This window comes from Papilio machaon, chromosome 1, assembly GCF_912999745.1.
Source record: "Papilio machaon chromosome 1, ilPapMach1.1, whole genome shotgun sequence".
Taxonomy (NCBI): Eukaryota; Metazoa; Arthropoda; class Insecta; order Lepidoptera; family Papilionidae; genus Papilio; species Papilio machaon.
Window position 1 is genome coordinate 10,650,516 of NC_059986.1, and position 26,853 is coordinate 10,677,368.

The 26,853-nt window shown below is 59.0% G+C and overlaps 3 protein-coding genes across 3 annotated transcripts; all 3 read left to right on the forward strand.

Moving 5' to 3' along the window:
• Positions 1–421: 421 nt before the first annotated feature.
• Positions 422–2,686, forward strand: LOC123720954. The gene has a single exon (XM_045677835.1). It carries the CDS (start codon positions 422–424, stop codon positions 2,684–2,686), a length of 2,265 nt encoding a protein of 754 aa, XP_045533791.1.
• A 6,232-nt stretch (positions 2,687–8,918) lies between these two features.
• On the forward strand, positions 8,919–11,051 carry LOC123720998 (spermatogenesis-associated protein 21-like). The gene has a single exon (XM_045677939.1). It carries the CDS (start codon positions 8,919–8,921, stop codon positions 11,049–11,051), a length of 2,133 nt encoding a protein of 710 aa, XP_045533895.1.
• An 11,498-nt stretch (positions 11,052–22,549) lies between these two features.
• On the forward strand, positions 22,550–24,814 carry LOC123721030. Its single transcript, XM_045678069.1, has one exon. The coding sequence runs from the start codon at positions 22,550–22,552 to the stop codon at positions 24,812–24,814; it is 2,265 nt and encodes a 754-aa protein (XP_045534025.1).
• Positions 24,815–26,853: the final 2,039 nt, after the last annotated feature.

Below are 26,853 nucleotides of genomic sequence, written 5' to 3' on the forward strand. Positions count from 1 at the left end.
GGGGCTGCGAGGAAGAAAACCTCTCTAAAAAATTACCCGGTGGCGACACCACACTTGGCGCCCACTGGTCTTTATGATCGGTGGACGCCAAGTATACCGTAATCCGCACTGAGCGGACCGGGGGCCCTGCGCACTGAGCGTGGGGCTGCGAGGAAGAAAACCTCTCTAAAAAATTACCCCTTTCTGGGCGGAAACGCCCCGCGCGGCGGCTGGCTTCGGCCACCGTCGGGCAAACCGTAAGTCCGCACGGAGCGGAAACGGGGGCCCTGCGCACGGAGCGTGGGGCTGCGAGGAAGAAAACCTCTATAAAAAATCACCCTAATCCCAAGCATCGCCGCCCGGCGAAGGGATGAATCGTTGGTGGGAGACCAGCGGCGAGGGCGGCAACACCGGGGGGGGCTTTTAAGGGGAACAAACAAAAATGGACACGACGAACAAAGAAAAAACTACCCGGGAGGGTCCCGTTCGCGGGGAATCCCTTGGTGGGTCGGACAGCCGGCCCATCGGCCCCATTGTATACGGGGGGGCCATTCGCCGTGTGAAGGAGGAGAGAAGGTTAGGGTCAAATGGAGGAAGCAGAGAGGAGAAGGAAAGAGATAGAGTGAGGAGGCTGTCTGATTCAGACTCGGACAGCAGGGGCTCCATGGCAAGCGCTTCCAGCCGCTATGCTTCCATGGAGTCCTTAGACCAGGACGGGAGATTTTGGAGTGAGGGCCGCGGCCAGAAGAGGCCTAGAGATAAGGAGTTGAGCGGCAGCTCCACAGACACCCCTGCTAAGGAGACACACAAAAGAAGAGGACGCGGCCGTCCACCAACCACCGGCGAGTACGTCGGGCTGGCGGCCGCCAAAGAAACTCTGAGAAAGGCGACAGAGGCGGAGATGAGGGCACGAGCCGAAGCGGAACTCCTCGACTCAGTTCTGGAAGCCCGCAAAACCCGCTCGGCTCTGGTTACGGCAGGTCCATCTAATGCCGCGCCACTGGAAAATGACGAAGACACGGCGACCACCGTCCTCAAACGGATCGGGTCCAGCCTAGACATAGTAGAAAAAGTAGCGAAGAAGTCATCCAATCTTAAGGGGACCTTCGTGCGCGCACTACAAGATGCTGTGAGCGCCATTAAAGAAGACGTTACCGGCCTCGCTCAGAGGTCGATATCTGACGAGACACGTGCCTTGCAGGCTGATAACACCCGCCTGCAAGCCGAGATGACCAGCCTCCGCAAGGAGTTGACGGAGCTGCGTGAGGAGATGGAGAGGGTGCGGAAACAGGGTTCCGCCAACGCCCTCATGGACACGACAATGGAGGCCATCCCTGTCCGGCCCCCACCACAACCACAAGCAGAATCCTCTCTAGAGGACATATGTCGGGCGGTAATGGTCCAGGTGGGCGGTATGCTCAACGCCCGCCTGGCTTCCTTGGAAGACAGGTTGCTTCCCGCTAAGAACTTGCGACCACCATTGGCGTCTGACAGCAAGAAGAAGAAGAAGGAGACACCCGCGGCCTCCGTGGCTGGCCCATCAAGAGTAGCCCCTGCGGCCTCTGCGGCCCCCGCGGCACCTGCGGCTCCCACAGCTGGCCCGTCTCGGGCGGTCACTGCGGCTCTCCCGGCTCCCGGGAGACCTGCAAAACCCAAGAAGAAGAAGGAGAAGAAAAAGAAAAAGAAGAAAGGGCCTGCGACGGTCGCAAAACCACCACCATCGGCTACCGCAACCGCCGCGCCAACCCGCCCCACTAACCCGGACGAGCTGCAGGGGAACTGGGCGTGGCTGAGAGTAGGCAAAAATGGAAAGGCCGAAAAAGCGCCAAAGGTGCCCACGACATCCAGGGCACCTCAACGGCGGAACACTGCCGCACCTGCGCCGCGCAAATTAAAAGCGCCGCACAGCTCGGCGGTTGTCGTCACGCTGACCGAAAACGCGATGAAGAAGGGCCTCACATATAGCGCCGTCCTCAAAGAGGCAAAGGAGAAGCTCGATCTCAAAGAGACCATAGGAGTAGAGTCGGTCCAATTCCGCAGGGCGGTCACCGGGGCTACTATCATCCGCATCCCCGGCGCCACCAGCGCCCCAAAGGCAGATATCCTGGCGCAAAAGCTCCAGGAGATATACCAAAATGATGACATCAAGGTCTCCAGACCCGAAAAAATGGTCGACGTCAAAATCGAAGGTCTGGACGACTCTATCACGCCGGAAGAGGTTAAAGAGGCCATAATTAAAAAAGGAGCATGCACGAGCGACCAAGTCCGAGCTGGCCAACTACGCCAAAACAGATCTGGTCTATTCGACATCTGGGCCCAGGTCCCTGTCACAACAGCGAAGAGGCTAGTGACGGGCCGCTTCTTAGTTGGCTGGGTGGCCGCTAAGGTCATCATTGGCAGACCCAGAGAGCTGCGCTGCTACCGCTGTATGCAGCAAGGACATACGGCGAGCCGCTGCGACGCGGAGGACCGCAGCCGGCTATGTTATAACTGTGGACAGGAAGGCCACAAGGCCGCATCCTGCCCGTCGCAACCGAATTGCATCCTGTGCACGGCGGCGGGCAAGGATGCCAAACACCGGCTGGGGAGTTTAAATTGCTCGGCGCCCAGAAAAACGGTTCCTAAGAGAGCGCTAGCGGAAGTAGCACGTAGCGCGCCCCCACCGAGCGGGGAAGTAATGGAGATAGCGGAAGTTGAGCACAATTAACATGGCCATACGACTTCTTCAAACCAACCTCAACCACTGTGCCCGAGCACAGGATTTGTTCATACAGAGCTTGGCACAGTGGTCGATAGACTTTGCAGTGGCAGCAGAACCATACCTGGTTCCTGATAGAAGCAATTGGGTGGGGGACCTTGAACATCTTGTCGCGATATACGCAGGCGGCGACCCCCCAATTGCTTCTACCAAGAAAGGAAGAGGCTGTGTCGGCGTCAAACTTGCCGGCATAGTACTGATCGGTGTATATTTCTCGCCAAATCGTCCGTTGACCGAATTTGAGGAATACCTGGACGAAGTAAGTTCCCTCGTCCAGTGGGGAAGACCGCACGGGGTTGTCGTGGCCGGGGACCTAAATGCCAAATCAAGGGCCTGGGGATCCTCGGTCTCAGACAGCCGCGGCGAGGTCCTTTTATCATGGATGGCGCAACATGACCTGGCACCACTCAATACGGGCTCCGTAAACACCTGTGTGCGCATGCAGGGCGGGTCTGTCGTAGATATCACCCTTGCGAGTCCCGCCCTGGCATGCCGCGTGCGGGGTTGGGAAGTGTTGACTGAGGTGGAGACGCTATCGGACCACCGCTACATCCGGTTCGATATTCTCCCCTCGTCAGCCCCCCCGACCAGTCGGAGCACCGCCATTCCCCAGGAGATCGGACAGATGTGGTCATTAAGATCTTTAGACCGAGAGGCAGTCGAACTCGCCGCCATAGTGGGGACGTGGTCTCACAGAATGGAGGATAAAAGCGTCGACGACGGTGTACAATGGCTTGGCAAAGTACTCGCGGACATCTCCGACTGCGCCATGTCAAAAGTCCGGCCGTCACCGAGGCGACAAAATCGAGTGTACTGGTGGTCGGGAAACCTTTCACGGTTGCGTACTGCCTGTGTGGTTGCCCGCCGCCGGTACACCCGATATCGTAGAAGGCACCCAGGATGGGATGAGTCGGAGGAACGGAATCTCTACACTACATACCAGGAAGCCAAAAAGGCCCTACGGTGTGAGATTACCGCTTCCAAAGACCGGGCCTGGGAGGAGTTCTTGAGTAGTCTAGAGTCGGACCCATGGGGCCGGCCGTACAAACTCGTTATGAGTAAGCTGCGCCCCTGGGCTCCCCCACTTACTTCAACTCTAGATCCAGCACTTTTAATATCTGTAGTGTCGACACTCTTCCCTCCCAGCGCCCGCAATACCGGACATGACCTTTCCGGCTCGATACCTCCCGGTTCTGTCCCGGGGGTATCCGAGTCGGAAATCTACTTGGCGAAGACAAAACTGCAGGGCAAGCGCACCGCCCCAGGACCCGATGGGATACACGGGAAGGTGCTTGCTCTTGCAATTCAACACGGCATAGACGAACAACTCAAGACACTACTAACTAAATGTCTTGAAGAAGGGAATTTCCCTACGAAGTGGAAAACGGGAAGGCTGGTCCTGCTGAGGAAACCCGGGAAACCGGAGAACTCTCCATCGGCCTATCGCCCGATAGTGCTACTTGATGAGGCCGGCAAGCTGCTGGAGAGGGTAGTTGCCGGTCGCATCAACGAACATCTATCCTCAGTGGGACCGGACTTGGCCGACACCCAGTACGGATTCAGGCGGCAGCGTTCTACAATCGACGCTATCTCCAAACTTAGAGATATCTGTGAAGAGGCGAAATCCAAGGGCGGGGTAACGATAGCGGTGTCGCTCGATATCGCCAACGCGTTCAATACCCTGCCCTGGGACAGTATTATGGCGGGACTAGAACATCATAATGTCCCCCTGTACCTGCGACGAATAATCGATTGTTACCTGCGGGACAGGAAGATCGTGTTTCCCACACAAGATGGTTGGGAAAACTATAACATCTCTTGTGGAGTTCCACAGGGGTCGGTCTTAGGCCCGCTCCTGTGGAACATTGGCTATGACTCGGTGCTACGGGGAGTGCTCGTCCGCGGAGTCCAGCTTATTTGCTACGCGGACGACACGCTCGTCGTAGCCACAGGTTCCGATGTGAGAGAGGCAAAACTGCGGGCCACTGCCGGGGCCTCACACGTTTCGGCAAAGATCCGCAGTTTGGGCCTGAGGGTCGCCCTCGAGAAATCGGAGGCGATCCTCTTCCATGATAGTAGAAGAGCGCCCCAGTCGGGGCTTGAAATCATAGTCGGGGGTACTTCGATTCCCATCCGAAGCACCATCAAATATCTAGGTCTTACCCTCGACTCAAAGTGGACTTTTAGACCGCATTTTGCGGAACTAGCCCCGAAGCTCGACGCCACAGCTGCGGCTTTAAGCCGCATCTTACCTAACATCGGTGGCCCGAGCTCGAAACGACGCCTCCTATTTGCGGGAGTGCTGAGGTCGAAGGCCCTATACGGTTGTCCGGTTTGGGCCAACGACCTCTGTACACAGAACAGAGCCATGATACGGCGGTCGCAGCGTACTGTGGCGATCAGGGTCGCGAGGGCGTACCGCACGGTGTCGTATGATGCCGGGTGCGTCATCGCGGGCCTATTGCCGTGGCACCTGGACGCGGCCGCCCTAGCGACGGTCTATTGGCATAGAGCTGGTAGGCGTAAAGACGGCGAAGAACCATCCTTGGAGGAAATTAAAGTCTGGAGAGTCCGTGCCCAAAATAGGGCCACAGACAAATGGAAAGAGGAGCTCAGAACATCCAGGGCCGGGTCGTGGACATTGGACGCGATCCGCCCGAGGCTACAGGACTGGCTGAACAGGCGGTGGGGGCACCTCTCCTACCGGCTGGTGCAGATGTTGACTGGCCACGGCTGTTTTGGCAAGTATCTGCACCGAATTGCTGGTAGGGAACCAACACCTAGGTGTCACCACTGCCCGGAAGCCAGCGACTCTGTTGCGCATACCCTATTCGACTGCCCGGCATGGGAAACCGAGAGGCAACCCATCGCCGTACTTACCGGAATTGACGCGTCATCACTCGCAGAGGTCATCAATAAGATCCTCCATTCCGAGGACGCGTGGAAGGCATTCCACGAGTTCTCGGAGCGAGTGTTGACAATCAAGGAGAATGCTGAGAGGGAGCGAGAGACCGATCCGGAATCCGCCCCTCTCCGGAGAAGACGAACGGGCCGTCGCCGGCGCACCCATTTGCGTCAGGCGTAGGCCTTTGTAAATATACCAATTGTTGTACATACATATATACATAGATATAGATGTAGATATAGTTATAGAATACATTTGTATATATAATTGTAAATATAGATATACGTGTATATATATAATAAAGTTAAGGTGTAAACATAGTATTAATATTGATATTAGCAATAATAGTAGTATTAGTATTATTAATTAATAATAAGGAGTCTACATAGTCTTGGTATTGATAATATTAGGAGTAATAGTATTAGTATTAAGAACATTAAGGAGAGTTGCATAAACGCGACAGCGCATATCCAAAACCCGGTTATGGCATACGCTGGTACAGGTAATGGATAATTGCGATTAGGTGGGCACGAGGGTTTTTAGTGGGTATGGCCGAACGCCTGTAGGCGAGTCCCACACTCCCTGCGCCATTGCACTGCCCGGCGCAGGGGTACGGAAGTGTATTTTCCCTCTGACAAAAAAAAAAAAAAAAAAAAAGGTTAGGTTAGGTTAGGTTAGGTTAGGTTAGGTTAGGTTAGGTTCTTCCGCAGGGGCAAATCCACCATCGACGCAATAGCGCGGGTGAAGGCCCTTGCGGACAGTGCGGTATCCCGGGGGGAGGTGTTGGTGGCGATATCTATTGACATCTCGAACGCCTTCAACACCTTGCCCTGGAGCTGCATCAAGGAGGCGCTGAGGTACCACACGGTCCCCCGGTACCTTCGGAGGATCGTGGCGGCCTACCTCTCCGAGCGATCGGTCGGGTACCCTACCAGCGGTGGCTGGTCAGAGAGGGAGATGTCGTGCGGTGTTCCACAGGGGTCGGTTCTTGGGCCCCTCCTGTGGAACATCGGGTACGACTGGGTCCTGCGCGGGGCCGTCCCGAGGGGTGTTAACGTCGTATGCTACGCCGACGACACCCTCGTGACGGCCTGTGGCAGCACGGACAGGGAGGCTCGAAGCAGAGCAACAGCCGGCGTGGCCCAAATAGTGGCCAGAATCCGAGGACTGGGATTGGAGGTAGCCTTACACAAATCTGAGGCCCTATACTTTCACGGGCCTCGAAGAGCGCCTCCAGCCCAGTCCGGAGTCGTGGTTGGCGGAGTTTCCATCGGCGTCGGGAGCACAATGAAATACTTAGGTCTTGTTCTCGACAGCCGATGGAACTTCGAGGAGCACTTTCGGCGTCTCGTCCCAAAGCTCGTGGGAGCGGCTAGAGCCCTCAGTAGGCTCCTGCCGAACTTGGGCGGACCGAGCTCGCGGTGTCGCCGCCTTTACACAGGTGTGGTGCGATCCATGGCGCTCTACGGAGCGCCTATTTGGTCGGACGCTCTGACCGCCCGTACTAGGGCCCTTTTACGTGGGCCCCAGAGAATCATGGCGGTCAGAGTGATCCGAGGATATCGCACCATATCATGTGAGGCGGCCTGTGTGTTGGCGGGGACGCCGCCCTGGGATTTGGACGCCGAAGTGCTCGCCGGTGTTTACTGGCGGCGAGCGGATGCCCGTCTCCGGGGAGAAGCCCCTCCCCCAGTGCAGGAACGTACGTGGCGGCAGGCGGCAGAGGCCGAACTTGTCGTTCAGTGGCAGGAGCGGCTTTTAACGCCGTCTGCCGGCCACCGCACAATTGAGGCGGTCCGGCCTGTCCTTGAGCTATGGACGGGCCGGAAGCATGGAGCTCTCTCTTTCCACCTGGTGCAGATCCTGTCGGGGCACGGTTGCTTCGGCAGGTATCTGTGCAGGGTGGCGAGACGAGAGCCCACCGAGGAGTGTCACGAGTGCGGCCAAGTGGAAGACACAGCGCAACATACGCTGGAGTCATGCACTCATTGGTCGACCCAGCGGGCCGCACTCGTGGCGGCAATAGGGACTGACCTCTCGCTGCCCGCCGTCGCTAATGCCATGGCGAGCAGCGAAAGTTCGTGGCAAGCCGTCGCCTCCTTTTGCGAGGAGGTGATGACGCAAAAGGAGGCGGCTGAGCGGCGGCGGGAGGACGACGCAGTCGGCAATCCTCTCCGCCGCCGCAGGGCCGGGCGCAGGCAGCGTGCCCAAGACCGCCGCATGCCCCCATAGTGGCAGGGCTCCGGGCGGTGGACCTGAGATAGCCATCGCCCGCCGAGCGTCAAAATTGATCTCGAGGTGGAAGGCGCACTGTAATGTTCCCGGTGCGCCTTACATGAAGTTCGGGGACCCCAGGTCCCCACAAAGGAGGGTCTGCTTTGTCGGACGGCGCTGACCGGGTCGCGGAAGATTGCGCAAGTGTTCCCGTGACCCGGTCACCAGGCGCGTGGCGGAACGTCGTTGGGTTTTTAGTGGGTATTCCGGCCACTTCTTCTTGGCCGGCGAGTCCCACATACCCTCCCGGAAACGGGAGGGATGCGGAAATGCATTTTCCCAACGTAAAAAAAAAAAAAAAAAAAAAAAAAAGGTTAGGTTAGGTTAGGTTAGGTTAGGTTAGGTTAGGTTAGGTTAGGTTAGGTTAGGTTAGGTTAGGTTAGGTTAGGTTAGGTTAGGTTAGTCGCGCGCCGGTTGCCGTACCGTGTGCATCGCTTCCGTGTCGCTCCGCATTTAAAATTCGATAAATGTGGTAAAAAGTGAAGTGATTTACTCGTGTTATACATCGGGAGATGCGCCTCGGCGAGACGCATCTAGTGATATATAATACATAGTGGGCAGAGACCAAATTAGTTAAGTTTTTAGTGTTTTAGTGTTTTAACGGTTATTTCGGGCGTGGCACTTTTTCGTCAAAGACTAAAAAGTGCTTCGATTTCGACGTGTGATATATCGGGAGATGCGTCTCAGTGAGACAAATCGACCGATATAGTTTTTAGTGTGGATAGAGACCAAATTAGTTAAGTTTTTAGTGTTTAAGTGTTGTAACGGTCGTTTTGGGCGTGGCACTTTTACGACAAATTCCAAAAAGTGTTCCGATTTCGACGTGTGATATACCGGGAGATGCGTCTCAGTGAGACAAGCCGACCGATATAGTTTTTAGGGTGGACAGAGACCATAATAGTTTAGTTTTTAGTGTTTAAGTGCGTATCTTAGTGTTTGTAGAACTTTACTTATGAAAAGTCTACAATCGCTATGAGCGACCGAAACAAAGCGGCTTACGACATGGGGGAGGACACCTCCATGTCGGACTACACGTGCTCGGAGGACGAGGGCGCCTCAGGGCGCCGGCTGGGAGCCGCGGGCGCCGCGTGCACCGAGGACGCCGCAAGGCAAAACAAGGGAGGTAAGCCGCGGTCAGCGGGCATGACATTAAGGTTCCGAACGGGAACGACCCATAAACGGCCGTTGGCCGCTACATCAGCGGATGAGGACGCCCCGGCCGTGGCGCATAAAGTGGCCTCCTCTTCGACGAGGGGCCGCGTTAGGCGCCCGGTAGGGGTGTACAGCTTCCTCAAGGAGGCAAAAGACTACCTGGCTGATGGGGGGGATAGTGAGGGGGAGGACCCCGACCCAACCTACCGTCCAAGCGGTAGGAAGACGAGCCCCGTAGTGGCCTCTGCAAAAGCCTCTGACGACGGGACCCCCGACGCCCTATCCAGGGGCACGGTCGAGGCCCTCGCCGAGGAGGCTCTCAAAAGTGTAGAAAAGATTAAGGAGGAGATTAAGAAGAGTAGCCACCTAAAGGGTACCGTGTGGGGCCAAATTAACCGGGCCACTAAATGCGTTGTTGAAGCGGTTGAGGGCCTCCGCGATATAACGCCAGATGAAGAGCAGCGCAGGCTCCGCGCGGACAATGCTCGCCTTTCAAGGGAGCTGGATATTGTCCGCAATGAGCTGCGTGCCTTCAAGCAGGCGTACGTCGAGTCGCAGCGGAAGTCCGCTGCAGCCCCGAAAGAGGCCACAGGGCCACAGCAGCCCAACTTTGAGGAGGTGCTAAGATACGCTATGGAGGAAATGAAGGGGCAACTCCTGCAGTCGGTAGGCGGGATGATCAATGCCCGCCTACAAGACCTGGAGATGCGCCTTCCTCCGGAGCCCGTCATGAGGCCCCCCCTGCGTGCCGACCAACGGCAGCCGCCGCCGCCCCGTCACAAGTCCCGGTCGGGGCTCGTGGAGGGCGCCATGGAGATGGATGGGGAAGCCCAGCCATCCCCGGCGCCCACACCTAGGGCGGTAAAGAAGGCGCCGAAGAAGGGCGCTGCAAAGCGGCCGACTGCCCCCCCGCCACCTCCTCCCTCCAAGGGAAAACAGGGGGCAGGACAGGCAGACGCGACCCCTCCCCCCCCAACCGCTGGAACAAGTGGAGAGGGGGAAGCCCAGACGGGGACTGTGGGCAACTCCTGGTCCGAGGTTGTCCGGCGGAAGAAGAGGGGAAATGCCGCTGTCGCTGCTTATTCCCCCCCCTCAGCCGGAACAACCCGGCAGATCGCCCCGGCCCCACCAAAGGCCGTTAAAATCGTGGCCCCAAAAACCGCGGCCATAGTGGTGACCCTCAAGAAAGGGGCCACCATGACCAATGCGGAAGGGGCCACGACTGACGCGAAGTACACCGAGGTCCTGGCAAAGGCCAGGTCCTCGATATCCCTGAGGGAATTCGGTTTGGAGTCGGTCAAGATCCGAACGAGCATGACCGGCTCCAAACTGATGGAGGTCGGGGGGACCTCCCCCGAGGAAACTGCTGACCGCCTCGCCGCCGCCCTGGTGGAGGCAGTAGGCAGCTGGGCGGACATCACCCGCCCAACCAAAATGGCCGTCCTCAGGATCACCGGTCTGGATGACACGGTGACCACTGAGGAAGTGGCGGCCCAACTGGCATCGGTCGGCGGATGTCCCCCCGGCTCCATGAAAGTAGGCAACATCAGGCCGAGCTTCTGGGGCGGCGGCTCCGCCCTGATCAAGTGCCCAGCGACTGCTGCTAAGGCAATCGTGAAGGCGGGACGAGTGGCCATCGGATGGACGATGGCCACCGTCAAAGCAGTGGAGGCCCAGCCATTGCGATGCTATAAATGCATGATGCTGGGCCACACTCGCGCTCTATGCCCAGCGGAGGCAGAGAACGGGCGTCTCTGCTTCCGCTGCGGCAGTGAAGGGCACAAGTCGGCAGAGTGCGAGGCCCCCTGCAAATGCACCGTGTGTGCAACGACGGGGCGCCCACACTCACATGTGATGGGGGGTGCCAAGTGCACACCCCCGTCGGTGAAGGGCAAAGCCCCGTCGTCGAGCAGAGTGCCTCGCACTCAGCCCCAACCGCACGGCAGCCGAATGGCTGAGGAGGAAGAAATGCAGGTATCTTAATGCCAAGACACCTGCATTTCGACCTACTACAGACGAACACCAACCACTCTGCCAGGGCACAGGACTTGCTCATGCAGTGCCTGGCAGAGTGGAGAATTGCTGTTGCGGTCGTGGCTGAACCCTACTTTGTCCCCCCCCAACCCAGTTGGTTCGGGGACACAGAGGGATCAGTCGCCATTGTGGCGCCGCCTTCGAGCCCGCAACCCCTCTCCCTCAGGGAGCGAGGAGCGGGCTACGTGGCGGTGAACTGGGGAGAAGTAGTACTCATAGGAGTCTACTTCTCCCCAAACAGGAACCTCCGGCAATTCGAGAGGTTCCTGGATGGCCTGGAGCCGGTTGTGCAGAGAGCATCACCGGCCCAGGTCATCGTGATGGGGGACCTCAACGCTAAGTGCGCAGCGTGGGGGTCCTCCATCACTGACCTGAAAGGGGCGCTTCTCCGGGACTGGGCCGTCATGATCGGCTTAGTTCCGGAGAACCAAGGCAACGCCAACACGTGCGTGCGCCGACAAGGGGGATCAGTCGTGGACGTCACGTTCGCGACCCCCGGCATCGGTGCACGCATATCGTGTTGGCGGGTCCTTGAGGAGGTGGAGACCCTGTCCGATCATCTGTACATCCGGTTCAGGGTCTCCACCGCGCCCCAGGGGTCACAGGCCCGGACGGCGGCGGCAGGACGGCGAGGCGCCCAGGGCTTCCCAAAGTGGCAGCTCTCGCGCCTCGACCCTGACCTGGCGGAAGAAGCCGCCATCGTCCGGGCATGGGCGGAGGAACCCCCCCAAACGGTGGGGGTCGACGAGAGGGCGGTGAGATTTCGCCGTGATCTGACCGCCGTCTGCAACGCCGGAATGCCCAGGGCGCGACGTGGCTTCGCGCCCCGGGAAGGCGTGTACTGGTGGACGCAGGACCTAGCCGCCCTGCGCTCCGCCAGTAACGCCGCCCGACGGGCATTCACCCGGTGCCGCAGACGGCGGAACAGAACAGAGGAGGAGCTGGAACGCCTTCACACCGAGCTGAGCTCGGCAAAGAAGGCGTTCTCCAGCGCGATCAAGGCCGCCAAGGACTCTGCCTATGCGGAGTTCTTGGCGACCCTAAACGCAGATCCGTGGGGGCGCCCATACCGTATGGTGCGGGCGAAGCTGAAGGTGGCGCCCCCCACGGAAACGATGGAGCCGGCGGTCCTTAGCGCGGTGGTCGAAGGGCTGTTCCCGGATAGCCCTTCTTTTGTACCACCGCGCATGACAAGAGACATGCCGGCGGACATCGAGACGCTGAACCGGCCTGACGCTCTCGCCCCACCTCCGATAACGACGGAGGAAATGGCCAGGGCGGCGGGCCGGCTCAGGGGGACCCGCAAGGCCCCGGGGCCAGACGGAGTGCCTGGCAAGGTTTTGCACATTGCGCTGGAACACCTCGGGGAACGCCTCCGCAGACTGTTTAACGACTGTCTAGCGGAGGGGCGTTTCCCCGGGGTGTGGAAGGAGGGGCGGCTGGTGTTGCTGAGGAAGGAGGGTCACCCCGTCGACTCTCCTTCCGGCCACCGGCCGCTCGTGATGCTGGATGAGGCTGGGAAGCTACTCGAAAGAGTATTGGCTTCCCGAATCATCCAGCATCTGGAGACGGAAGGGCCGCAGCTCTCCGAGAACCAGTTCGGGTTCCGGTCCGGGCGATCCACTCTGGACGCCCTGACCGCCCTGAAAAGGTTCTCGGAGGATGCGGCTGAGAGGGGACAGGGGGCGATGGCGGTGTCACTCGACATCGCCAACGCCTTCGGCTCCCTCCCCTTCGGAGTTATAGAGGAGGCACTTCGGTACCACGAACTGCCCCTCTATCTCCGGAGGATTGTGGGACACTACCTGCGAGAGCGGGTAGTGTCCTACATGGGGAGGGAGGGAAGAGAGGAGCGGCGGATGGCCTCCGGTGTTCCTCAGGGGTCCGTCCTAGGACCCCTGCTTTGGAACATCGGCTTTGACTGGGCCATCCGCGGGGAGGTGCTGCCCCGGATGGCTGTCATTTGCTACGCGGATGACACGATGATAGCCGTCCGGGACACCACCTGGAGGAAAGTCAAGAGGAGGGCGGAAGCCGGGGCCACCCTGTTGGTCCGGAGGATCGAGGCGCTCGGACTCCGCGTGGCACTCCACAAAACCGAGGCCCTCTGCTTCAAAGGGCCGAGGTGGAGAGTGCCCGCAGGAGCGACCCTCCGGATCAACGGGGACGAGGTCGAGGTTAAGGCCCGGATCAAGTATCTTGGCCTTATCCTCGATGGGGGTTGGCGTTTCGGAGATCACTTTCGGACGCTAACCCCCCGACTCGTCGGCGCGGCTTCCGCCCTCGCCAGGCTCCTCCCGAACCTGAGAGGTCCGGGCGTGCAGGTGAGACGACTGTACGCCATGGTCGTTCGCAGTATGGCCCTGTACGGCGCGCCGATATGGGCAGAAGCCCTTGACGCGCCAAACAGGGCCCTCCTCCGCAGGCCGCAGCGCATCGTTGCGGTGCGCGCATGCATGGCCTACCGCACGGTTGGCCATGCAGCGGCCTGCGCTTTGGCCGGCACTCCCCCGTGGGAGATAGAAGCGGGTGTGCTGGCCGAAGCGTACCGGGAGCGGGCCGAGCAGAGAGCTCGGGGCGAAGCCCCGGCTCCAGAGGAGCTCGCCCGGTCCCGGGCGGAGAGAAAGCGAGCGACCATAGAGCTGTGGGCTGCTGGCCTAGCGGACGCCGAATACGGCGCCCGCACCATAGAGGCCATACGCCCACGGCTCTCGGACTGGTGCGGGAGGCGCCACGGCGCAATCACATATAGACTTTCGCAGATGCTGACAGGCCACGGGTGCTTCGGGCGATACCTTCACCGAATACGAAGAGAGGAAAGGATGTCGTGCCACGAGTGCGGCGCTGATGAGGACACCGCGCAACACACCCTTCAGGTATGTACAGCGTGGTCCGAAGAGCGCCGCACTCTGGTAGCGGCGATTGGTGATGACCTCTCACTCCCAGGCGTAATTCGCGCCATGCTGGGCAGTGAGGGGTCATGGGAGGCGGTTTCCTCCTTCTGCGAAATTGTAATTTCGCAGAAGGAGGAAAGGGAGCGAGAGCGCGAGGATAATCCCCTCGCGCCCCCGCTCAGACGCAGGAGAGTGGGGAGAAGGAGGCGGGGTTTCGCCGCCGTACTTCTCCCCACAAACCATGCGTGAGAGGGAGGCCCCTTCAGGGCGATAACGCAGGCGGGGCCACGGAAGAAAGCTAAAGCGTTCCCGTGGCGCCCGCCATAATGCGTTAGAGGGCAGTCAGGTTTTAGTGGGTATTCCGGTCACCTTCTGTGGCCGGCGAGTCCCACACTCCCTACGCCATTGCACAGCCCGGCGTAGGCGTGCGTAAACGCATTTCCTGACTATAAAAAAAAAAAAAAAAAAAAAAAAAGGTTAGGTTAGGTTAGGTTAGGTTAGGTTAGGTTAGGTTAGGTTAGGTTAGGTTAGGTTAGGTTAGGTTAGGTTAGGTTAGGTTAGGTTAGGTTAGGTTCCACGGACCTCCACGGACCTGCTCGGTTGTCCGAGTGGGCGGAGAGGTGAACTCCGACGTGGCGCGTCCCCGGGTGGTGGATAGGGGAACGCCCCGGCATATTGCTGGGGTAGGGCTTTTTTCGCCCCGCGAACCAAACACCAAAACCCGTAAGTCCGCACTGAGCGGAAACGGGGGCTCTGCGCACTGAGCGTGGGGCCGCGAGGAAGAAAACCTCTATAAAAAATCACCCGGTGGTGACACCACACTTGGTCGCCCACTGGTCTTTATGATCGGTGGACGCCAAGTAAACCGTAAGTCCGCACTGAGCGGAAACGGGGGCTCTGCGCACTGAGCGTGGGGCCGCGAGGAAGAAAACCTCTATAAAAAATTACCCGGTGGTGACACCACACTTGGCCGCCCACTGGTCTTTATGATCGGTGGACGCCAAGTAGACCGTAAGTCCGCACTGAGCGGAAACGGGGGCTCTGCGCACTGAGCGTGGGGCCGCGAGGAAGAAAACCTCTATAAAAAATTACCCGGTGGTGACACCACACTTGGCCGCCCACTGGTCTTTATGATCGGTGGACGCCAAGTAGACCGTAAATCCGCACTGAGCGGAAACGGGGGCTCTGCGCACTGAGCGTGGGGCCGCGAGGAAGAAAACCTCTATAAAAAATTACCCGGTGGCGACACCTCACTTGGCCCCCACTGGTCTTTATGATCAGTGGACGCCAAGTAAACCGTAATCCGCACTGAGCGGACCGGGGGCCCTGCGCATTGAGCGTGGGGCTGCGAGGAAGAAAACCTCTCTAAAAAATTACCCGGTGGCAACACCACACTTGGCCGCCCACCGGTCTTCATGATCGGTGGACGCCAAGCAAACCGTAATCCGCACTGAGCGGACCGGGGGCCCTACGCACTGAGCGTGGGGCTGCGAGGAAGAAAACCTCTCTAAAAAATCACCCGGAGGAGGGCACGCCTTTTGGGCGGTGCGGAGCGCGACGTGCACCGAGGTGCCGCCGTGCGGAGGGGAGGGGTGTCTTCTCGTGGGGCTATGCCGGACAGGGCCTCCCATACCGGACAGGCCCGCGGGGAACACCAGCGGACCCTGAGGGGTCGGAGGATGGCGGCCTCGTAGGCCGCGCGTCATGGGGACCAGACCCCTTAAAGGCGGTTTCCGGTGTCCGACAACACTGGAAAAATGTATGATGGCATCCCTAAACAGTACATTACCCCAGGAGGGTACCTCCGGCACTGCCGGGGGAGAATCCCTCCCCGCGGTCTCGGCCGCGGGCTGCCCCTCGTATTCTGGGGGGGGCAAGGACTGTCTTCTTACAAAAACAACGACGACCCAGGCACGAATAATGGAAACGATAGCACGAGATTTGGATACTGATAAGACGAGGCGCCCATCATTGGACGCCACAAAAACCAAGGAGGTGAAAGTGCTGCTAGAGCGCATCCCGATCGCGTCACCTAACACCCCGCGACGGCGTCTACCAGCACTAAGCGACACGTCGGACTCCGACGCGTCGCCCAAAGACATGGAGATAGAACCATCGGAAGAACGCGAAGACCGGCACCCCGGACAATGGGGGAGTCTTGGCCGAAAGCGGCATCTAGCCGCCGCATCAGGCGATATAGAGGCGGGTCCCTCGCCCAAAGTGGCAGGAACAAGGAAGGGCCGAGGGCGGCCGCCTACAACAGGAGACTACGTTGGGCTCGCCAAAGCGAAACGGGAGTTGGCAGAGGCCACCCGGCGACAACTCGAGTGGGAAGCAGAGAAGGACGTCGCCGAGCTTACGATGGGGCTGCGGTCGACCAGAGCGGGGGTCCGACTCTCAGAGACCTCCGCATCTGAAATAGAGGACGAGGACGAGCTGGGCTCGGTGGAACTTGGCGGACAAATTGAGCTAGGCGCAGCGGCGGTGGCGGCCGTCTGCGACAAGTCAAATAATCTTAAAGGGACTTCGAAGAAGGCACTTAAGGAGGCGGTGGCGCAGATTCGGGCGGCGTCAAAACGCCTGATGACGCGAAACGTCAACGAGGAGACGAGGCTACTGCGAGCCGCCAACACTCGCCTACAGGCGGAGATGGCCGCACTAAAGAAGGAAGTGGAGGAATTGAAGGCGTGCATGTCGCAGGCGGGGGCAACACCTAAACCCGCCACAGCGGCATGCTCGCAATCACCAGAGGAGGAACTGGAGAACCGGATCCTGAGCAGGCTCTCGGAACGGCTCAACGCTCGAATAGATGGGCTAGAGCCGCGCCTAAATCCGGAGCCCCGCTTGCGGCCGGCACTGGCTCACGACAGGCGTGAGGCGGAAGCTAGACTACCACCCCCGGCAAGCCGTCCACGCCACACACCGGCTGAGACCCAGGCAGAACTGCCTGACGAGCGTCGCCCGGATCCGGTCCAATCGGGCTGGATCAAGGTCGGCGCCAAAGGGAAAAAGAAGGCGCCGACCTCTTCTTCAGCGCCGGCCGCCGCCGCTTCTTCTTCTGCCGCGGTCCAACCCGCCCATCCGGGCCAAAAGGCGAAGACGAAAAAGAAGGCCGCTAAAAAGAAGGGCAAGGCCAAAAACCAAGAGACGGGACGCCCCCTCCCGCCTGCGCCTGCTTCCATGAAGGAGACCATGGCGTCGGTGGTTAAGAGGGGCCTGAGAGAAAAGGCGCCGACTACCACCAGATCGGCGCCCTCGACGGAGAAGAAGAGACAAAAGAAGGCAAAACCTTCGCCTAAGCTGCGGCCCCCCAAGACCTCGGCAGTCGTGGTGACTCTACATCCCACGGCTGTGGAGAAAGGGGTCACATACGCCAAGGCTCTAGCGGAGGCGAAACAAAAAGTGAACCTCAAAGATTTAGATATTGAGAGCGTCCGCTTCAAACGGGCGGCAACCGGGGCGTCCATCATCGAGATCCCCGGGGCCACTAGTGCGCCAAAAGCGGACATCCTTGCTGAAAGGCTTCGCGAGGTGTTCGGGAACAGTGGCGATATCACCGTCTCCCGGCCAATGAAAATGTCGGAGCTGATAGTGGCGGGACTCGATGACTCCGTCACTAAAGAAGAGGTGGTAGCTGCGGTCGTAGCCAAAGGTGGATGCGCGGCAAACTGCGTTAAAGTAGGCACACTCCGGCAGGAGAGGTCGGGCCTTTTTGCCGTGTGGGTTTCATGCCCCGTGGAAGCCGCCAAGAGGGTGGTTGAGGGAAAGCTGCTCGTCGGATGGGTCTCGGCCAGGGTGAAGCTCCTTGAACGAAGGGAGCTAAGGTGCTTCAAGTGCCTTCACTCTGGCCATGTCAAGGCGCGGTGTACTGCGGAGGTCGACCGGGGGCTTCAGTGCTACCGGTGCGGCCAGTTGGGACACCGCGCCGCAGAGTGTCATGCTGCCCCCCACTGCACACTATGTGCGGAGGCCGGGAAGGCAGCCAACCATCTCTTGGGGAGCAAGTTATGCTCGGCCCCCAAGAAAAGGATGTTCAGGAGAGTGTTTGTTGCGAGCAGCGCCAGCGTGCAACAGGCACAACCACCACCGAGCGGTGAAGTAGAGATGGAGACCGAGAACACCACAAAATGACGACGACGGCTACTAAATACCTACAAGCCAACATCAACCACTGCGCCAGAGCTCAGGATTTATTGATCCAAAGCATGGTGCAGTGGTCGATAGATGTTACGGTGGTGACTGAGCCCTATTTCATTCCCACGAGGAACAACTGGGTGGGCGATGACGACGGACTGGCGGCAATCGCGGTGTCAAGCGACGTCGTAATAAGGAGGTCTCGGAAAGGTCGAGGGGTCGTTGCGGCGTTGTGCGGCGATGTGATGGTGGTCGCGGCATATTTCTCGCCAAACCGGCCTCTCTCTGAATTTGAAGCGTTCCTCGTGGAAATGGACTCGATCCTGGCCTGGTGCCGTCCAAACCGGACCGTTGTGGCTGGCGATCTTAATGCTAAGTCCACGGTCTGGGGATGCCCTGCCACGGACGCGAGAGGAGAACTGGTGGAGGAGTGGCTCGCCTCGAATGGGTTGGTCGTCCTCAACGTGGGGAACACGGACACATGCGTGCGGATGCAGGGTGGCTCAATTGTGGACGTGTCCTTCGCCAGTGCGGACCTGGCACGAACCGTCCGGGACTGGGCAGTCCTGGAGGGTGTGGAGACTTTGTCCGACCACAGGTATATTCGGTTTGACGTCTCCCCCCTCCCTGGCGGTTCTGGTCCCGGGCGTGCTGCGTCGTCGTCGGAGATCGGCCCGAGGTGGGCCCTCAAAAAACTTGACGGGGAAGCGGCGATCCAGGCGTCTCTGGTCGCAAGCTGGAACCCAACACCGAACGTGACAGAAGTAGAGTCCGAGTCGCGGTGGCTCCACGAAGCGGTCACGCACATTTGTGACGTCGCGATGCCCCGCGTGGTGCGGCCGCCGGCTCGGACGGCGGTGTATTGGTGGTCGGAAGATCTCGGTCGTCTTCGTGTGTCCTGCGTGTCAGCAAGGCGGCAGTACTCCAGGTACCGTCGTCGCCGTAGACGAAGCGGGCATACCGAGGAAGAGGAGAGGCGCCTCTACACCGCCTACCAGGACGCGAAAAAGGCCCTCAGGGTGGCCATCGCTATTGCGAAAGAGGAGGCCTGGCAGGAGCTGCTGGCGTCGCTTGAAGTTGACCCCTGGGGTCGGCCATATCGGCTCGTGATGAGCAAACTCAGGCCCTGGGCCCCACCTCTAACGGCGAGCATGGACCCAGAAGTACTGGTCAGGGTAGTGGAGACCTTGTTCCCCTCGATGAGGGAGGAATTTGTGCCGCCATCAATGGTGTTTGCGCCAGCGACTTCAAATCGCGATGCGTACGGGGAAGTCCCGGAAGTGGAAGAAAGGGAACTGTGGGCGGCTGTGTCACGGCTTCAGGCCAAAAACACCGCCCCAGGCCCCGATGGGATCCCTGGACGCATATGGGTCCTGGCCCTAAAGAACGGACTGGACGACAGGTTCCGAGCTTTCCTTACTCGGTGCCTCAAGGAACATACTTTCCCAGACGACTGGAAGACGGGGAAACTCGTACTGATTGGAAAGGCAGGGAGACCGGCAGATTCACCTTCGGCGTACCGCCCGATAGTCCTGCTCGGTGAGGCGGGTAAGCTTTTTGAGCGCGTTATTGCGACCCGCCTCACAGAACACCTCGACCGAGTAGGGCCAAATTTGGCAGACTGCCAGTATGGTTTCCGGCGCGGCCGCTCTACCATCGACGCTATTGCACGGGTGAGGGCTGTCGCCGAAGAGGAGGTCCTTAAGGGCGGCGTCGTCTTGGCGGTATCTTTAGATATCGCCAACGCTTTTAACACGCTGCCTCACGCTTGTATAATGGAGGCCCTTTGTTTTCATGGGGTCCCGTTGTACTTGCGTGAGACGATTAAGGCCTACCTATCGGACAGGACAGTGGTATATCCCACAACTACCGGATTGGGACAGAGAAGAGTGTCGTGCGGCGTTCCACAGGGTTCCGTTTTAGGGCCACTACTGTGGAACGTCGGTTACGACTGGGTCCTTCGTGGCCCGACTCTCCGTGGCGTTAGCGTCGTCTGCTACGCGGACGATACACTGGTGTTGGCAAGGGGCAGTAGCTATCGGGAAGCGAGTGTGTTAGCTACTGCCGGAGTAGCCCAAGTAGTGGGCAGGATTAGGAGTCTGGGCCTGACGGTGGCCCTGGAGAAGTCCGAAGCCCTGTGTTTCCACGGGCCTCGCCGAGCGCCACCGCCAGGCGCTCATCTGATTGTGGGCGGAGTTTCCATCGGCGTCGGGTCTACAATGAAATATCTCGGAGTTGTACTCGACAGCCGGTGGAAATTCCAAGAACATTTCCGGCAGATGGCGCCGAAGCTCGCGCGCACTTCGTTCGCCCTGAGCAGGTTATTGCCTAATCTGGGCGGACCGAGCGCGAGTTGCCGGCGTCTCTATGCCGGAATTGTTAGATCGATGGCGTTGTACGGGGCACCTATCTGGGCGGATGCCCTCGAGCGCCGCAACAAAGCCCAATTACGCAGATCGCAGAGGGTAGTGGCGCTTCGAGCCGCACGAGCATACCGCACCGTATCACTGGAGGCGGCATGCGTGCTGGCCGGGACTCCCCCATGGGAGCTGGAGGCGTCGGCGTTGGCGGAGGTCTACTGGAAGTCCGCCGACGCCAAAAATCGGGGAGAGGTCCCAAGTAGGGAAGAAATTGGAGAATGGCGAAAGAGCGCAAAGGATTCAATCCAGCGCTGCTGGCTCGAACAGCTGAGCCAGCCGGGAGCGGGTCACCGCACCATAGCGGCGATTCGCCCTGTCCTAAAAGAATGGTTGACGCGACGGTGGGGTGCGCTCTCATATCGCCTAGTGCAGGTCCTCTCGGGGCATGGCTGCTTCGGGAGGTACCTGTGCAATGTGGCCAGACGGGAGCGCACTCCGCAGTGTCGTTTCTGTGGTGCCGCTGAGGACGACGCGGATCACACAATGACGTTCTGCACAGCATGGGCGGAGGAGAGAGCCGTGCTGGTGCAACATATTGGAATTGACATCTCGCTGCCGGCCGTTGTTTCTGCGATGGTCGGCAGTGAACCCGGATGGAGTGCCGTCGCCGCCTTTTGCGAGGCGGTGATGAAGAAAAAAGAAGAGGACGAGCGGCGCCGGGAGGATGATCCGGAGGAGGATCCCGTGCGCCGCCGCCGACCGATGCGCCGACGCCGGGCTTTTGCCCAGGCGTCTTAATAGTTTTATTTTACAAAGACGTGTTGGTCGGTGCCGGGTTGGGGGACCTGGTAGGAGTAGGGCGGCAGTTCTCCGTCGCCCACTCGGAGGTGGTTAATGTGGCCATGTGCGCCACGAGAGGTGGGTCCTAAAAGGACAAACGCTCTGCCGGGACAAGGATAAGGGAAACTGTCACCTTAGCCCGGCACAAGCGGGATGGCGGTTTCGAGGAGTTTTGGTCGGTAGTAGCCCCTCCGGTCATTTACGGGCCGGGGGAGCGGCTGAGTCCGACACACCTGCCCGCTCCCTCCCCCGAGCGGGTAGACGGCTCATAAACGGGTTTCTCCTCGTAAAAAAAAAAAAAAAAAAAAAAAAAAAAAAAAAAAAAAAAAGGTTCCACGGACCTGCTCGGTTGTCCGAGTGGGCGGAGAGGTGAACTCCGACGTGGCGCGTCCCCGGGTGGTGGATAGGGGAACGCCCCGGCCTTCTGCCGGGGTAGGGCTTCGGCCCCGCGAACCAAACGCCAACAAACCCGTAAGTCCGCACTCAGCGGAAACGGGGGCTCTGCGCCTAGCGTGGGGCCGCGAGGAAGAAAACCTCTATAAAAAATCACCCGGTGGCGACACCACACTTGGCCGCCCACTGGTCATTATGATCGGTGGACGCCAAGTAAACCGTAATCCGCACTGAGCGGACCGGGGGCCCTGCGCACTGAGCGTGGGGCTGCGAGGAAGAAAACCTCTCTAAAAAATTACCCGGTGGCGACACCACACTTGGTCGCCCACTGGTCACTATGATCGGCGGACGCCAAGTAAACCGTAATCCGCACTGAGCGGACCGGGGGCCCTGCGCACTGAGCGTGGGGCTGCGAGGAAGAAAACCTCTCTAAAAAATTACCCGGTGGCGACACCACACTTGGCGCCCACTGGTCTTTATGATCGGTGGACGCCAAGTAAACCGTAATCCGCACTGAGCGGACCGGGGGCCCTGCGCACTGAGCGTGGGGCTGCGAGGAAGAAAACCTCTCTAAAAAATTACCCCTTTCTGGGCGGAAACGCCCCGCGCGGCGGCTGGCTTCGGCCACCGTCGGGCAAACCGTAAGTCCGCACGGAGCGGAAACGGGGGCCCTGCGCACGGAGCGTGGGGCTGCGAGGAAGAAAACCTCTATAAAAAATCACCCTAATCCCAAGCATCGCCGCCCGGCGAAGGGATGAATCGTTGGTGGGAGACCAGCGGCGAGGGCGGCAACACCGGGGGGGGCTTTTAAGGGGAACAAACAAAAATGGACACGACGAACAAAGAAAAAACTACCCGGGAGGGTCCCGTTCGCGGGGAATCCCTTGGTGGGTCGGACAGCCGGCCCATCGGCCCCATTGTATACGGGGGGGCCATTCGCCGTGTGAAGGAGGAGAGTAGGTTAGGTTCAGCAGCAGGAGATAGACAGAAGGAGAGAGATAGAGTGAGGAGGTTGTCAGATTCAGACTCGGACAGCAGAGACTCCATGGCAAGCGCTTCCAGCCGCTTTGCTTCCATGGAGTCCTTAGACCAGGACGGGAGATTTTGGAGCGAGGGCCGCGGCCAGAAGAGGCCCAGAGATAAGGAGTTGAGCGGCAGCTCCACAGACACCCCCGCTAAGGGGACACACAAAAGAAGAGGACGCGGCCGTCCACCAACCACCGGCGAGTACGTCGGGCTGGCGGCCGCCAAAGAAACTTTGAGGAAGGCGACAGAGGCGGAGATGAGGGCACGAGCCGAAGCGGAACTCCTCGACTCAGTTCTGGAAGCCCGCAAAACCCGCTCGGCTCTGGTTACGGCAGGTCCATCTAATGCCGCGCCACTGGAAAACGACGAAGACACGGCGACCACCGTCCTCAAACGGATCGGGTCCAGCCTAGACATAGTGGAAAAAGTAGCGAAGAAGTCATCCAATCTCAAAGGGACCTTCGTGCGCGCACTACAAGATGCTGTGAGCGCCATTAAAGAAGACGTTGCCGGCCTCGCTCAGAGGTCGATATCTGACGAGACACGTGCCTTGCAGGCTGATAACACCCGCCTGCAAGCCGAGATGACCAGCCTCCGCAAGGAGTTGACGGAGCTGCGCGAGGAGATGGAGAGGGTGCGGAAACAGGGTTCCGCCAATGCCCTCATGGACACGACAATGGAGGCCGTCCCTGTCCGGCCCCCACCACAACCACAAGCAGAATCCTCTCTAGAGGACATATGTCGGGCGGTAATGGTCCAGGTGGGCGGTATGCTCAACGCCCGCCTGGCTTCCTTGGAAGACAGGTTGCTTCCTGCTAAGAACTTGCGACCACCATTGGCGTCTGACAACAAGAAGAAGAAGAAGGAGACACCTGCGGCCTCCGTGGCTGGCCCATCTAGAGTAGCCCCTGCGGCTCCTGCGGCTCCCGCGGCACCTGCGGCTCCCACAGCTGGCCCGTCTCGGGCGGTCACTGCGGCTCTCCCGACCCCCGGGGGACCTGCAAAACCAAAGAAGAAGAAGAAGGAGAAGAAAAAGAAAAAGAAGAAAGGGCCTGCGACGGTCGCAAAACCACCACCATCGGCTACCGCAACCGCCGCGCCAACCCGCCCCACTAACCCGGACGAGCTGCAGGGGAACTGGGCGTGGCTGAGAGTAGGCAAAAATGGAAAGGCCGAAAAAGCGCCAAAGGTGCCCACGACATCCAGGGCACCTCAACGGCGGAACACTGCTGCACCTGCGCCGCGCAAACTAAAAGCGCCGCACAGCTCGGCGGTTGTCGTCACGCTGACCGAAAACGCGATGAAGAAGGGCCTCACATATAGCGCCGTCCTCAAAGAGGCAAAGGAGAAGCTCGATCTCAAAGAGACCATAGGAGTAGAGTCGGTCCAATTCCGCAGGGCGGTCACCGGGGCTACTATCATCCGCATCCCCGGCGCCACCAGCGCCCCAAAGGCAGATATCCTGGCGCAAAAGCTCCAGGAGATATACAAAAATGATGACATCAAGGTCTCCAGACCCGAAAAAATGGTCGACGTCAAAATCGAAGGTCTGGACGACTCTATCACGCCGGAAGAGGTTAAAGAGGCCATAATTAAAAAAGGAGCATGCACGAGCGACCAAGTCCGAGCTGGCCAACTACGCCAAAACAGATCTGGTCTATTCGACATCTGGGCCCAGGTCCCTGTCACAACAGCGAAGAGGCTAGTGACGGGCCGCTTCTTAGTGGGCTGGGTGGCCGCTAAGGTCATCATTGGCAGACCCAGAGAGCTGCGCTGCTACCGCTGTATGCAGCAAGGACACACGGCGAGCCGCTGCGACGCGGAGGACCGCAGCCGGCTATGTTACAACTGTGGACAGGAAGGCCACAAGGCCGCATCCTGCCCGTCGCAACCGAATTGCATCCTATGCACGGCGGCGGGCAAGGATGCCAAGCACCGACTGGGGAGTTTAAATTGCTCGGCGCCCAGAAAAACGGTTCCTAAGAGAGCGCTAGCGGAAGTAGCACGTAGCGCGCCCCCACCGAGCGGGGAAGTAATGGAGATAGCGGAAGTTGAGCACGATTAACATGGCCATACGACTTCTTCAAGCCAACCTCAACCACTGTGCCCGAGCACAGGATTTGTTCATACAGAGCTTGGCACAGTGGTCGATAGACTTTGCAGTGGCAGCAGAACCATACCTGGTTCCTGATAGAAGCAATTGGGTGGGGGACCTTGAACATCTTGTCGCGATATACGCAGGCGGCGACCCCCCAATTGCTTCTACCAAGAAAGGAAGAGGCTGTGTAGGCGTCAAACTCGCCGGCATAGTACTGATCGGTGTATATTTCTCGCCGAATCGTCCGTTGACCGAATTTGAGGAATACCTGGACGAAGTAAGTTCCCTCGTCCAGTGGGGAAGACCGCACGGGGTTGTCGTGGCCGGGGACCTAAATGCCAAATCAAGGGCCTGGGGATCCTCGGTTTCAGACAGCCGCGGCGAGATACTTTTGTCGTGGATGGCGCAACACGATCTAGCGCCACTCAATACGGGCTCCGTGCACACCTGCGTGCGCATGCGGGGCGGGTCTGTCGTAGATATCACCCTTGCGAGTCCCGCCCTAGCGTGCCGCGTGCAGGATTGGAAAGTGTTGACTGAGGTGGAGACATTATCGGACCATCGCTACATCCGGTTCGATATCCTCCCCTCGCCAACACCCCCTACTAGTCGAAACACCGCCATTCCCCCGGAGATTGGACAGATGTGGTCCTTAAGATCGTTGGACAGGGAAGTAGCCGAACTTGCTACCATTGTCGGCACCTGGTCGCAAAGAATGGACGATAAGGAGATAAATGACGGCGTGAACTGGCTGACGGAGACATTGGCGCACATCTCCGACTGCGCCATGTCAAAAGTCCGGCCGTCACCGAGGCGACAAAATCGAGTGTACTGGTGGTCGGGAAACCTTTCACGGTTGCGTACTGCCTGTGTGGTTGCCCGCCGCCGGTACACCCGATATCGTAGAAGACGCCCAGGATGGGATGAGTCGGAGGAACGGAATCTCTACACTACATACCAGGAAGCCAAAAAGGCCCTACGGTGTGAGATTACCGCTTCCAAAGACCGGGCCTGGGAGGAGTTCTTGAGTAGTCTAGAGTCAGACCCATGGGGCCGGCCGTACAAACTCGTTATGAGTAAGCTGCGCCCCTGGGCTCCCCCCCTTACTTCAACTCTAGACCCGGCACTTTTAACAACTATAGTGTCGACACTCTTCCCTCCCAGCGCCCGCAATACCGGACATGACCTTTCCGGCTCGATACCTCCCGGTTCTGTCCCGGGGGTATCCGAGTCGGAAATCTACTTGGCGAAGACAAAACTGCAGGGCAAGCGCACCGCCCCAGGACCCGATGGGATACACGGGAAGGTGCTTGCTCTTGCAATTCAACACGGCATTGACGAACAACTCAAGACACTACTAACCAAATGTCTTGAAGAAGGGAATTTCCCTACGAAGTGGAAAACGGGAAGGCTGGTCCTGCTGAGGAAACCCGGGAAACCGGAGAACTCTCCATCGGCCTATCGCCCGATAGTGCTACTTGATGAGGCCGGCAAGCTGCTGGAGAGGGTAGTTGCCGGTCGCATCAACGAACATCTATCCTCAGTGGGACCGGACTTGGCCGACACCCAGTACGGGTTCAGGCGGCAGCGCTCTACAATTCACGCTATCTCCAAACTTAGAGATATCTGTGAAGAGGCGAAATCCAAGGGCGGGGTAACGATAGCGGTGTCGCTTGATATTGCCAACGCGTTCAATACCCTGCCCTGGGACAGTATTATGGCGGGACTAGAACATCATAATGTCCCCCTGTACCTGCGACGAATAATCGATTGTTACCTGCGGGACAGGAAGATCGTGTTTCCCACACAAGATGGTTGGGAAAACTATAACATCTCTTGTGGAGTTCCACAGGGGTCGGTCTTAGGCCCGCTCCTGTGGAACATTGGCTATGACTCGGTGCTGCGGGGAGCGCTCGTCCGCGGAGTCCAGCTTATTTGCTACGCGGACGACACGCTCGTCGTAGCCACAGGTTCTGATGTGAGAGAGGCAAAACTGCGGGCCACTG

What these genes read in the sequence shown, in the direction of transcription:
- LOC123720954 (XM_045677835.1), top strand. Translation starts at nt 422, where the DNA reads ATGGACACGACGAACAAAGAAAAAACTACCCGGGAGGGTCCCGTTCGC.
- LOC123720998 (XM_045677939.1), top strand. Translation starts at nt 8,919, where the DNA reads ATGGGGGAGGACACCTCCATGTCGGACTACACGTGCTCGGAGGACGAG.
- LOC123721030 (XM_045678069.1), top strand. Translation starts at nt 22,550, where the DNA reads ATGGACACGACGAACAAAGAAAAAACTACCCGGGAGGGTCCCGTTCGC.